This window comes from Pterocles gutturalis, unplaced genomic scaffold, assembly GCF_000699245.1.
Source record: "Pterocles gutturalis isolate BGI_N339 unplaced genomic scaffold, ASM69924v1 scaffold46812, whole genome shotgun sequence".
NCBI lineage: Eukaryota > Metazoa > Chordata > Aves > Pterocliformes > Pteroclidae > Pterocles > Pterocles gutturalis.
The window spans coordinates 790-14,601 of record NW_010117210.1 but is presented as its reverse complement, the minus strand read 5'-3'; the positions used below and the strand labels follow the sequence as shown (position 1 = coordinate 14,601).

Here is a 13,812-nt window from a genome sequence, read left to right as displayed (position 1 = left end):
CAACAGTCACGGCATAGGAAGTAGAGTTGTGAATGAAGGAGTGAAGTTGAGCCTGAGAAAAAGTGAAGGGTGGAGCAAAAGCTGGTTTTAGGTGTTTTTTTTTTTTTAGTTTTGCTCTTTGTTTCTTACCATGCTACTCTATTTTTAGGTAGCAATAAATTAATCTAGCCCAAATAATCTTTGTTTTGCCCATGAAGCTAATTAATAAGTGATCTCCTTGCCTTTATCTTGAACCACAAGCTCTTCCATCTTACTTTCTCCCCTCATCCTGCTGAGGAAGGGGAGTGAGAGAGCAGCTGAGTGGGCACCTGACAGCCAGCCAAGTTCAACCAACCACAACTACTTGTTTGCAGAAGTGGCAATGCAACATTTTCGCCAAAATACTATTTACCTGCTACCTTTTTAGAAGATTAAAATGGAAGTTACTCAGATCAAAGAGTTGAGCTTATCCTGTCTTTAAGCAACCTATATTGCATAATCACGTTACTTAGCAATACAAATTGTAATACAACAAAATAGAGCCTGTAGCAGAGTCCAAAAAAAAAGAGAATGAAGGACTCTGCTTAAGACTGAATTCAGAGGCTCATCAGAGCAGCATCCTGCACACACACTGACATATTACTGCTGCTATTTGCCATGGGATCCCTTTTTGGGCTAATCCATTTTAAAAAAACAATACTTTCCATGATCGTTTTTGTCTCCCCAGACTACAGGACAGCAAATAAACTTGAGACAGCAGATGAGTTAAGCAGTTCCATTTGCTGTGTTTATGTAAGGTAAGAACTGACATTTAATATTTGTCAGGACTTTGCCATCTTCTAGACAGCATGAACACCTGATGAACCCCATTAACTTCCTTTTCCAAAACTTATCTGATCAAATGGTGTATCTTCAAATGCATTGTAAGTAAAGCATAGTAATTTATCCAAAAATGTAAGTAAGAAGCTACTTTTAATATTCGCTGTTTGAAATATGACAACATTATGAAGCTAATACAAAATATATATCCTAAATGCATTCACCTGCAGCGCAACAGTTACAACATGAAAATGGGGTGTAGAAGAGGCAAAAAGAGCTACAGAGAAGCTCCTCTCTTGGCTGTGCCGCTCCATACTTCCACATTTCTATTAACTTATCTGCCTCCACAGGACACACTATTAAGGCAAACTGCCACTAGATCCCAAGCCAGAAGGGCAGTTGATTTTCAACAGGTGCAAGTTGCCAGTTTTTACACTCAAGATCAAGAAATTCCTGTTATTACTTAACCTGTTCAATAAAGCAGTTTTCAAAAGAAGGTTGAGTGCACTCACCAACTCCGGTGGCTGCATGTCATCACAGGCATCCACATGACACTGCATCATCTTCCAGACACAATATAATAGGAGAAAGAGTAAAGAAATCTAAATTAAGTCCATGTCATCCAGACTTACAAGTAACTTGGCAAGCAAATACAATACATAGGGGTAAACAAAAACATTGTACTACAGAAAAGACTTAGAAGTACATGATTTACACTGCCTTCAAGACTTGCTCCTTTTTATGTCACTTTGAGGGAATGGTAAGTGGTCACACTCTTTTTTTTCCCCTTTCTGTGGTATAAACAGCTTTTTTCCTGTAACAAAGGTGGCCAGACAGCTAATGGCAGAGCAAAGCTTGAACAAGCTTTTTTTTTTTTTTTCTTTTACAACACCTTCAAGTGCTATTCTATATCAAAAGCCTTTATTTCTGCCATCTATTAAAAAAATCTTTTATTTCTGATATGTGTTAGAAAATGAAAGTTTAAGACTGAAACAAGTAACTGACAGTGATTATCTCTATGCCAACAGCAGGTCAAGCAGGAAGGACACTGCTTCTCATGTTCTACCAATTCATTTCCATATACACCTCATATAGCCAATAACTAGACTAACAATCTACTGCTGCCTAACTATATTAGAAATTTTATTATGTTTTTAAAACATATGATATAAAACATTTTCTTTCAGAATTCTACAGTTGCAGCAATTGATGTTTATTTGTCCACTCTAAAATCAGCTTCATCAAACAGGGTATCTTAACATATGCAACAAAATATTCTACTCTACAGACTCATTTGTGCTAGTGATTACTGGTACTAGAACAGAAACCAGATGATGGGCTGGCTGGATAAGGCAAAGTGCTTAACTTTTACATCTAATGAAATAAAATGGATGCAATCCTAACTGATGTCAAGTTATTTTTTCATAATTTTCTCTATTTTTAACGAGTGACCTAGAAGAGTGAAATTTTGTCACTTTCTTCCACTATCTAAATGGATAAATAGAAGAGCTGTCACACATTCTTGATTTTTTTCACATGCTTATTAATGTCATATCTTGTAAACATGAAGAATGTTTTGTAATTTAAGTGCTTGTGCCTTTATTCAACTTTTTATACACGTACGTACAAATATATAAGAAACAAGAAACATGTATGTACACATCCTTATATAAGTCTAAAAAAAGATCAAGAATTAGGAAGCATTTGAAGGAGCAAAAGCACATGAGGAGTCTGTGGACACTCACAGATGTCTGTAAAAAGACAGTCCACTTAAAAGGAGACACCCTGATTTACGTCTCTATTAATCCAAATTAACATTTTTAGGACTTTGAAAATTATAGTACCTGATCATTTAATTGAAAAAGAAGTGAGGGGATAAAATTACTTTATATGTTTGTCCACTTTATTTTCCACCCCTCCCACTGGTATTTATGTGCATTTATGTATCTGAAACACCCCTGACAATGAAGGTGTTAAAAAATAAATACTGGAAATTCATTCAGGTTTTTTTCAACTGTCAGAATAGCCCTTGTGGTCCACAGGCATTTGATTTGGAGGTATTTACACACTGAATTATATAGCTCTGTTAAGAGAGAAACAATACAAGTCTGTCCTTCAGGAAGAAGCTTCAGAACAGGGATTATAAAACAAATGTATTTTTTCAACAGCAGTGCAGAATTAAACTAAAACTCCAAGCCAGGCTACCAAATTATCTTCTTAAGTGGGTGATGCTACATGGGCAAGAGGAATCAACCTGTCTTTTAAAATCAAAACAGCTTTTTCTCATCTCAGCATTTACAAGACTGTTAATACTGTCATATCTCTGGAATTCCAGAAAAATAATATTTCAGCATCCAGTTGGGTTCTGAACCACTCAATCGTTCTGCCTTTAGTGGAAAAGAGAACTGAAAAAAAAATCTGTACATTCAACATTTCCATGATTTTCGACACGTGCATCTGAGAAAAGCATCTATTCTTGCCTTTTATTGCAGCTATGTAAAAGAGAATCTGTGTGAAAGAGCTCTTTGAGAGAAGCCTTTCCCATGTATTACCTAGTTCACAAACTAAAATGATGTTGGTTTACTCCAGCTTAAATGCTTTGCTAGAAAACAGTTTCTATATGAAACGAATGGTAGCATAGGAAGACCTGACATTTCTGGCATGACATTTCCAGCTCCAGCCTCACAATCCATGTGAAGACTTCCTACCTGCTTACACAATGTAGGATACTACGATCATGGTTAACTAAAACTAAATACAGTCTTTTTCGGGAAGCAGTCCACACTTTAAGCAGGTTATGACACTTGGCCATAAAGGTGCCAAAGTCATGAGCAGCTTCACTGTGAAAAGGAAATAAAATTGCTTTTTGGAAGGAAAAAATGAAGAGAGATGCCTCCACTTGTAGAAACTCCTGTCAAGAAAGCAAAGGTCAACCGGACAAAAGTCAGGCTGCACAGATTTTCTATTCTAGCTGGAATGGAATAAAAATAGAACACAGTACTGCCCAGGAGTCAAGCTCAGTAAGACCATGCTCAACCAGATACCCAGAGAAGGGCAGGCTGCTCAGTTTATATGCTCTAGCACTGGCTTTATTAGTTGCAAATGTAAGAACACAAAAACTGAGCTTTGAGAACACATAAAAAGGAATCTTGCGGATGTATTTCTCAATGCTTACAGTTTCTTAACATGTAGAGTATCATGGGTAACACTTTTTTTTGTAATGATGTGCAAATCTTTCCTTTTAATATTTCTAGTAAACATGTGACATTCTTACAATATGTACTTCCAGTAACTCTTACTCCCAAAAAGGAGGAAATGTGTAAAGCACATTTAGTAGCCCATTTCATAGCTCTTCTCCACTCTTTTTCCATTCACTTAAATGAAAAAAAAAATCTTGTCTTCCCTGTCATCTTAAAGGTGCCAACCAAAGATGGAGGGGGAAAGCACATTGTTACTACAGATATTCACCTCCCAGACACATATGATTTCTCTTCCCAGGAAAGAGTAATCTAATACAACAGCAGATGACTGCTGGGAAGTCACATTTCAGAAGAGAACATGGAAGAATATCTTTAAGTCTTTTTTTAAGCTTCCATATACTATGAGAAATTTTTTTCCTCAGCAAGTATTAGCATTAATATGATTGAATTCACCTAATTTAATTTAGGATTCAACTTAGTAGTTGCCCTAGCTCCAAAACATTTAGAATTACAGTGTATTTTTTGTAGAGAAACCAGCAAACAAACAATAACTGAAAAAGCAACCACTCTCCAGATTGACTAGAGTTCTCCCCAGATACTATTGCAAACTCTGTTTTATTCTATCTATACTCGTGTTTTCCAACATCAGTGTTAAGAATGCTTGTATGAATCACCGAATTTCAGAGAACACTGTTCTGATACATTTTATTTACCTAAAGAGCCTACCAATTCCTAGTTCTGTCATCCCAATTAAAAAATCTGAAAGATGGTCAGTGCAAGAAAACTTGCATGGCAGAGCAAAGTCAAACTTTCTATATCATTTTTGATGGCAGACAGGAAAAGAAATAAAACAGGTACAAGTCTCAGACACCACTTGCACCCCATTCTTCCACATGAGGCACCATTTGTATGAACAAAACATTTTGTTCCCACACTTAAGGTGCATGTGTTCAGCAACAATATCTGCAGACAGGGAGCATGCTAACTGTGCTTATGAAACACAACAAGGCAAATTTTAAACTCGTACCATGCCATCGTAACGGTCTCCCGGTCTGCCCCTTCGGTCATAGGACATAAGATCTCTGAAATGAAAAAAGCAGCAGCACGTGAATTGCCTTATAAACTAGATTATCTATTCCAAATTAAATCTTCACATTCATGGTTCACACACAACTTAATTTCAAACTACTCTAGCCAAGTACTGAATGCCGTAAGAATTTCATAACTACTGACTACAGTCCTGGTAGATTACTACAGTGCAGCAAATAACTAAAATCCAGTACTTTTCAAAATACTCTGGTTCAATACACAGCCCTGCATAATCACTACCAACACTGAAGTGTGGAAAAGACTCTGGAAAGATAAACATGATGATTCAGGAGATTGTACATAATGCCAGTTTTGTATAATGCATTTATGCAACAACTCACCCGCCACGAGGAGGTGGTGGAGGAGGAAGTGGAAGATTACGAGCTCTGCTGCCACCTCTACCCCCACGACCTGGTGGAGGTGGTGGAGGTCCTCTGCGAGGGCTCATATCATCATAATCTCTTCTTGATGGAGGCATAGGTCGTCCACCACGACCAGGGGGCATTCGATCAAAACCTCCTCTTCCACGCATTGGAAAGCCTACTGGACGTCCCCTTCTATCATCAAACATCATTGTGAAGCCACCATAGTCATATGTTTCATCATAGAAATTCGGATCATAAGGCTGGGCCCGTCCTTTAATTGGAGACTGAAACAAACAAAAAAACAATCCCCCCCGACTCAATTAGCGTATTTACTATTGGTGTATTTAATCAAATTAATATATTAAATGTATAATTATGAATTTATGCATTTGGAACATGTTCTTGATTTCACAATGTGGGAGATAGTGATGTGTTTCCTGGGAACTAAACTATGATGGAGAAACTGCTGTTACTTATCAGTGACAAATAAATTTTGTCTCCCTGCCTCTACAACTTTGCATCTTCATGACAGGCAAAGCATGAATTACAGCCCACTGGTACCAAAAATTACTTCCCTCCTCCCCCATAAGGTGCACCCCAATTCTAGAAAATGGAAAGAGTTCCAAAAGTTAGTAACAGTAAATCACTTTGTTAATGGGAAAGCAGGAAGTACTGAGTTCAAAACAGAAACTGAAAGATACCCGTTTTTCGCCCAAATGATCCCTAACATTCACGAATGCCAATCAGAGAATAAAATAAATTTGATATACATTACCTCAGATATAAGATCCAAGATAATCTTGATACATTCAACCACTCTATCAGGCTTTCCACCAATAAGCACCACTCTGTCAGTAGAATGAGGACAACACTCTTGGAAAAGCTTAATGGTGGTCTGAGTGTTCTGTTGAAGAAAAAACGAAAGAACCATGATTGTCTAGCAAGTATTTTAAACAACTTTATAGACCCACTAAAAAATAAAAAAACCCCAAAACAATCCAAAAGACAATTAAGTTCCCAGCCATTTGCACTCTTGCTTTCAAGTTCTCACAACAAATTTAAGTTTAGGATTATGTTTTTTTAAAGTCTTGTACAAAAGAAGAAAAAAGTTCAATTTTTCTCCTCTTTCAATTATGGCTTGTCTACACCATCATTTAATTAAATACTAGCAAAAGGACCACACATTGTGAGTTTACAGGTTGTATTAACCTTCACATCAAGAAAACACGCTTTGGACACAAGACAGCGATGTTGCCAGGTTTATGTCTAGTTACCTTGCCTTTCCCAACTCATGCAAACAGGTACGAGCTTATACCTGAACTGACCTGAAAGTGACACACTGCCAAGAAAGGACAGAAAACAGAGGTGTCTTGAATTCATAGACACCATTAGCTTTTAAAAATCTCACTCCTTCACTGAAAAAAAACCAATGGTCTTCTAGAAGGTAGAACCAAAAAATTATAAAAATAAACACCTTTTACAGTAAAATTCAGACACTACTGAATTATCATCATCAGAGTTTGTGGAGACATATTCACCTTAAACCACTCTGCATGTCTAACCACATGAATAAATCTAGTCTACCCATGTAGCAGCTCATTCTAGAAGGAGTGATGAATGCCATTAAAAAAAAAAAAAAATCCTCTCTTATTCTACCATGACTATGGTCTAGAAGCTTGGTAAGAAGTCCTAGGCTCTATCACAAATTACTTTACTTCTGAGGATTTGCAAGAAAGCTGCAACTCACAGATTAATCTCAGAACATCAAAACCATGTACGCAGGATGTTTTGAAGGAATTACCGCACATACAATACTTACACTTTCCCCTTATGAACACAAATCACTAAGTTCTTTATTGAACAAAACCCAAATCTCAGAATAACAGGAAGCAAGTACCTCTCTGAGTTCTTTAATTTTAGCACCCTTGACACCAATAATTCCCCCTGCCAAACTCTGGTGAATGAGAAGTCTTAATTCGCAGTCAAAGTCGCTGCCCTTGTAGTGTTGATACTGTAAGAAAGATGATACAAGAATAAAATATTAATCACCTAAAAATTTAAAATATTTGGGGTTTTATTTTCTCTCCAAACACAATGGTAGGACTTGCCTTATTGCTGAACTGTAATCCTGTATCTCCTTTGATAGGATCACAACTATTGAAACACCTCACCTCAATATAAATAAGGAAAATTGTTTTGACCTCAGATTATTACATGACATTGCACAACTTTCTACAAAGATTTAAGAAATTATCAAACAGCGCAACACTCTTAACTTACAAAGCGAACACAGGATACAAGTTACAACTACTTCAAAATGGGGACAAAACAAGTCAGGAGGCAAGTATTTTGAAAGGGAGGAGGCTGTTCAAAACACTAATTTAATAAATAGTAACAGATTGTCCTCTACCAAAAAAATCCCAACATGTAGTTTGAGAGCCATAACCTTTCTTTAGAAGGCTTTTGTTTTTTACAGTCTGATTTACTGTATTTAAAAAATCATGTAGAATAATCTTGTTTCAAAAGCTAACTTTTTACCTCTAACAGGAAACAAAACGTCAAGAGACATACCTCTTCTAAAGTAGGGATAATCTTCTTCAAGATTTCTCCAATTGTCTCGATATCTGCACTTATACTCAAGATGCTGTTGGAGGCCATAATGCCAGACAATACGGAGAAGGTGGAAAAGAAGTAAATTTTTTTCATCATCATACAGAAAATTCTAAGAGGATTTACTACACAGAAGAGCTTACAATTAACACTCCCCGTTTAAAGTAAACCTGTTTGCTCAATTTACAACACATGCATCTTTGTTTATGCCCAATATATATGCAGGATAGATTTAAGATTAGGTAGGTCTTGCAGAGAAAGAGAAAGAAAGACAGAATGGTCTTTTGGAAGGGCTCAGATTAAGTGGGCAAGAAATTGACGCAGAACGGAAAGTAGAAGTGAATATTCATGTTCCCCGCCACCACTAAAATTTAGGATACCCTCGCTATTACATAGGTAAAACTGGCACACCTTCTCATAGAAAAAGTGGGGATATGTAAGTGGTGAACATTGTATCTGGAGTAGTTATGAGACCAGTTAGAAATCAGATTACTAATGGGCTCTCCAAGAAAACAAATACAAATGCAAGACGAAAAAAGACAAAACAAATGAAAGTGAAGGAAAGTGAACTAGAGTTAGCATTTCATCAGAAATAATTATGAACAGGCAATGTTGAAGGGAGCAAGGTGGGCCACAAAGACAGAGCGAGAGACTATTTTGAAACAATTTGATTTACAATGCAGCAAATATGCAACACTTGAAGCTGTGCTCCTTCCATTGAAATAAAATTAGTGGATTGTTTGGGTGGGCAACTCACGTAAAAGTTCAGTGACAAAAAGACTTAATGGGGAAAATAAGACAGAAAACTTGAAAAAAAACAATACACCGTCTATAAGGGGATACTATTTAATTATATCAAAGGCAGGTAATAAAATACATTTCTCTCTTTCTAATCAGGCAGTGAGGCATAAACTGTTGGGACATACCGCTCGGGGCCACTGCTGTCTGGGACTGAAACACTGGCATTGTACTGCATTGGTCATTGGCGTTCGTGGATGTTGGCATTGGGCATGGGTATTCAATCGGAAGTTGTCAAGTATGGTACCCGTTTGGCAACGAGCACATTTTTGGGCATAGCCAACCAGGGTTTTCACATGGGCGTTCAGGGGCGGATGGGCCAACGTCATGGTGGGCAACGCAGGGGCAAGTCGATCCAGTACATGGGCAACGGAGATATATGGCCAAAAAAACAAGGAGAGGGAAAAGGGGGAAAAGCAATAAATTTTAATTTAATACAAACTATACTCATTACTCTCAATTAATGAAACAAGCTTAAGTTGTTCTGAAGACTAACACAATAACGGATTGCTACACCGGCTGTGCCTGAACAGTATGGACCTTAAAAATGAGTCACCTGATCTGTCTAAGCTACCTTTTATTTTTAACATACGATGTTTCAGTAGCAGGCTGGCTAATGAGGGTAGACACAAAACCTGTTGAGATTGGTATTACTAGAACCATGGGCAAATCGGGAAAGTTAGTTTTCCAGACCAATCAAAGTTATCTGGACTTAGGTGACGTATTGATTTACTTAAAAAATTAAAAAAAAAAAAACAACCCACCACAAAAAACACCCTGGAAAAAAGAGACAACTAGCTGCCAAAGTTAGTGAGCATACATATGATTCCTGACCATTTCAACTTAAACCTCAATTCTAGTTGCAGTAGTTTATGAACTTAGTTGGAACTGATTTGTAATGATACAGTGCCAAATCTTGTGTTGAACAGAGTCTTGATTGGAAAAACTGTTGAAATTGTAGCTGATGTTAAGTACAGGAGTGTAAACAAACGGAATTTAAGAAGCGTTGCCAAGTTTTATAAATACACAACATTAATGCCGAACACGTGTCTAATCACGAGTCAACCCACTGTAAAACGTGAATATGCAAGTAAGTCATGACCATTTTAAAATGTTTCCTAGTAACAGAGCAGAATGTTCCTTTACTGCTCTATACCTGTATTTATATAAAGGAACCTTAACATTAATGCTTTTGTGCTTCATGTGCAAGCTGTTAAAAGAACAGATGGACTGTTTTGTTTGCTTTTTTAAAGGAAGTTAAAGAATTTTTCCTCTATCACTGGGTTAAGCCAGCCACCTGCAATGGTTTCAGTAGTACTATAATTGATTCACACATATGGGAAATGGTACAATTAAGGGTTTTAAGCTTTGTCAATATTTCTAATTAGGATGTTAACTCACTTGAAGTGTGTAATTTAGTGGAATCAAGAGATTTAATATAAACCTCTCCTCCCATGTGAGTCAAGCTGGGTTTTAATTACAGTAGAAACTGAAGAACTAAGTTATCTACTCTAGCAATCATTACAAATGGCTTGTAACTAGAGTATTGATGTCTAGAGTTGAATTGCTCCCATTTCTAGAAATGCACGCAATCAAGCTTTCGATGTAGTGCTCTGAAAGAATTGGTGTTAAATTAGTTCAAACTCATATATACTCACGTCTGTACGAAGTGCCTTAATATTTTTGCCACCCTTTCCAATCACTGCTCCAGCATTCTGGAAAACAGTTTTCAGAAGTTATGTTACACCAACACAGCACAGACTACATTTTTGAACTCAAGACTAAGAATGGTAAATCTATTTTTGAACTACCCTGTTGGTCCAGGGGGTGGGGGCAGGTGCGCATTGCTTTTCAAAAGTTCACATCAAATTGAATGAAAATAATATAGTTTGTCAATGGAAAAAATGATCGACAGCTCTTACCACTGAACTTAGCAAAGAATTAGACATTCAGTTTTGCAACTAGTAATTCCAAATTGAAGTTTCTAGGCAATTCTGCCTGTGTTAAAGCAGCCTCGTAGACTATGGCTCTCAAAAAATACAGTGTATCAATGTAATGAAGGTCAATGACTTCCTGAATTTATTTGATCAGATTTTTTCTTCTTTTTAAGGAACACGCTTGCAAATTCCACTTTTGCACTCCAAACATTTCTTGATGATTTCAGGTGCTAAGTTTGGTTTATACCTCTGTAACTTAACTGGCTTCTCAGAGCAGTATATTTTGAAAAAGGTTGAAGCCAATGCTACCATCCACTAACTTCAAGCTTCTACCATCAACAGGAATAAACTGGCAGATAGTCAAGAAGAGTAAGTGCAAAACTGTATTTTTACCAGGTAATTTCAAGGATAACATGCAAACATATTGCTTTTATTACACAGATCATACATTACGCTAACAGCATACAAAACATTTTGTGGTACCCCGTGTAACTTGACTATTAGTCAGAAATACCACGCAGAGTTAAGTTAACAACTCCCCATGCCAACACAGAAGACTGAGGTACTTCAGAAAGTACAAATAATCTGTAACGACTGGAAACACCAGAGGAAAATAATACATAGCAACTTTACTGTAACTATCTACACTCATCAACAAAACCATTGCAACCCCTGAAGCATTCCTCCCATATTTCTTCCTGTTGATATATTTGAACAAGTTTAGTAAATCTATTTGGGAGACTTACTAAAATCCCAAGGAAGTTCTCACCTTACCTCTCATACTTAACTTACAATCACTAGCTGATCATTCTCTAAACTGCTTCCTTTCCAAAGATTAATATATGGTAATTCCCCACAAAATAACAACCTTTCACTCAAATGGAAAAAGACCTTATAATTTCTACTGCTCTGTTATTTTTTTCAAGAAGTGCATCTTTTAAAAATGACTGGATTGATCCTTAGGGACTTACCCTTTAAAAAAACCACTGAAGGTATTTCCATTGCAATAAACTTTTACTACCATTCACGCACATTTGAAATTATTCTTAGTAAGTTATTTCATATTAAAGTACACATTCCTCCTAAATATGTATCTCAACATACACTTTGTCACCACTGTCTTGAGCAATACTATAAGCAAAACCAGTAAAAAACAAACAGGCACACCTTGCTCTGAAGCAAGATGCGTAATTCAACCATCTCATCTGTGTTCCGAGATCTTTTGAAGGCCTGCTCTTCCTCCATATCTTCTGCAGGACGTTTGCCTGTAGAGAGGTCCATAGGGGGGAAACACAAACATTTATTTAACTTTCTAAGTCATAAAAAATTGAACACGTCAAATTTATGCTCTGTATTCTTCATTTTTTTTCCTATTAGCTCAACACAAATTATTGACGCCTACTCCCAGCATCCATAGCATTGAAATGGGTCTTTACTTCATCAGCTTACGTACTAAGTACTGAAAATCCATTCTAAAAACTATGAACTGTAGTTTACATGAGAATGTTGCACACAGTCATGACATGCTGTTTCAAGTGGTGCAGCATCACCCACTTAGTATTTATTTATAATTTATAAATGTGAAAAACCTTTCAGGCAAAAAGCTCAAATGCAGTTTGTCCAACACTGAAATGCTAGCAGAATAATAGTAAAGTAGCACTTCAAATACTGTTTGGAAAAGAAGAACCAGCACGAATCAACAACACTAATGCCCTGATCTCCTCACTATTTATGCCCAAGAAATTTTTCATTAAGCTTTTTAGAGATATTTAACATATTTATACTCCTGCATGTAAAATATGCAATAAACAAAATGCAATTAATGGATATGCCTGATAGCATTTCTACATATTCACACTCTCCACACAAGTAATGAATATTTAAGTATGAAATATTTTCAAATCCTCAGTCATAACTTTTTCCACGTTTAAAACATACCAACAGAATTATTCACTTACGCTCCAAAACCATGTGTAACAATAGTGTTATTAGGAACAAAAAGATTTAATGCAGGATACAAAACTACTGCTGATACAAGCATTTCATACAGTTTAAGCATTAAAAAAATATTTGGTAACATTGAAATTTAAAAATGTTCTTTTTAAAAACAAATGGGCCTTTAAAAAATTTACCATTTGTCTCTGTGTTGGCAAAGGTCTCTTCCTGTTGTTCAGTCTCCATTGCCTTTTTTTCTTAGGTGGGCAGGCAAAACCTGTTGAAGAATAAAAAAGCTGGTAGGTCTATTCTGTGAAAAGGCAAACTGTACATCATGCTAAATGGAAAAAGCAAAAAGAAATGCCTGCTTCTAGAACTTACCGCTATTATATATCCTTGCAGAGAAAAACTCAAGTACTCGGGGCGGGCTCAAAATCCAACAGCCTATTGCTTCAAGAGCCTATGAAAACAGCACATATCAGTTGTGAGTCTGCTCACTTACAGCTCTGACTCTCACTACAGCTGATAACCAGAGGTTTGATCTGAGTTTTTCTTGCAAAGTTTTTCTTTACGAAAGAGAAAGCATACTCAGGCCAAACACACCACTAAGAGGACATAAAAGACAAGTCTGTAAACTTACAGATAAACAGTTACTGTGAGAATTATAGGTTTTGGGCAAATTCTAGTTTTAAATAACCACATTTACTGAAAACTATTTTCATGTATTTAAAGTGAACATGCATCCACCTCCAATTTTCAATATGATATATGATACATGCCTTGGATTTACTTTTTAAAAGACACTATGTAACAATCTGCTCCTGCTGTTTATTTCTAAACAATTTAAAATACAAAAAGTCCTATTATGGTAATTGTCAGAATTTGTTTTATAAATACTTTACCACCATACTAGCAGGCATTTTAGTATGCCTTCCACTCAAATATAATACATGAACAAAAGACAACTGGAACACATGGGAAAAATATTATTTTAAAAATACCACCCTCTGTAGTTACATATAACCCTCTGCCTACAAACAATGAAGAGCCTCAAGAGCAGCTGAGCTTCACTATGATTTT

The 13,812-nt window shown here is 36.4% G+C and overlaps 1 protein-coding gene across 1 annotated transcript; it reads right to left on the bottom strand.

Moving 5' to 3' along the window:
- Window positions 1–1,310: 1,310 nt before the first annotated feature.
- Window positions 1,311–13,194, bottom strand: HNRNPK (heterogeneous nuclear ribonucleoprotein K; the record flags this gene model as incomplete). The annotated part of the gene is made up of 11 exons (XM_010075716.1): window positions 13,114–13,194; window positions 12,930–13,009; window positions 11,965–12,062; window positions 10,519–10,575; window positions 8,989–9,032; window positions 8,024–8,096; window positions 7,350–7,463; window positions 6,228–6,356; window positions 5,429–5,736; window positions 5,026–5,080; window positions 1,311–1,361 (listed from the first exon to the last, which is right to left on the bottom strand). Coding segments are annotated over exons 2-11 (978 nt in total), but the record flags the coding sequence as incomplete, so codon positions are not given.
- Between the last annotated feature and the right edge of the window lie 618 nt (window positions 13,195–13,812).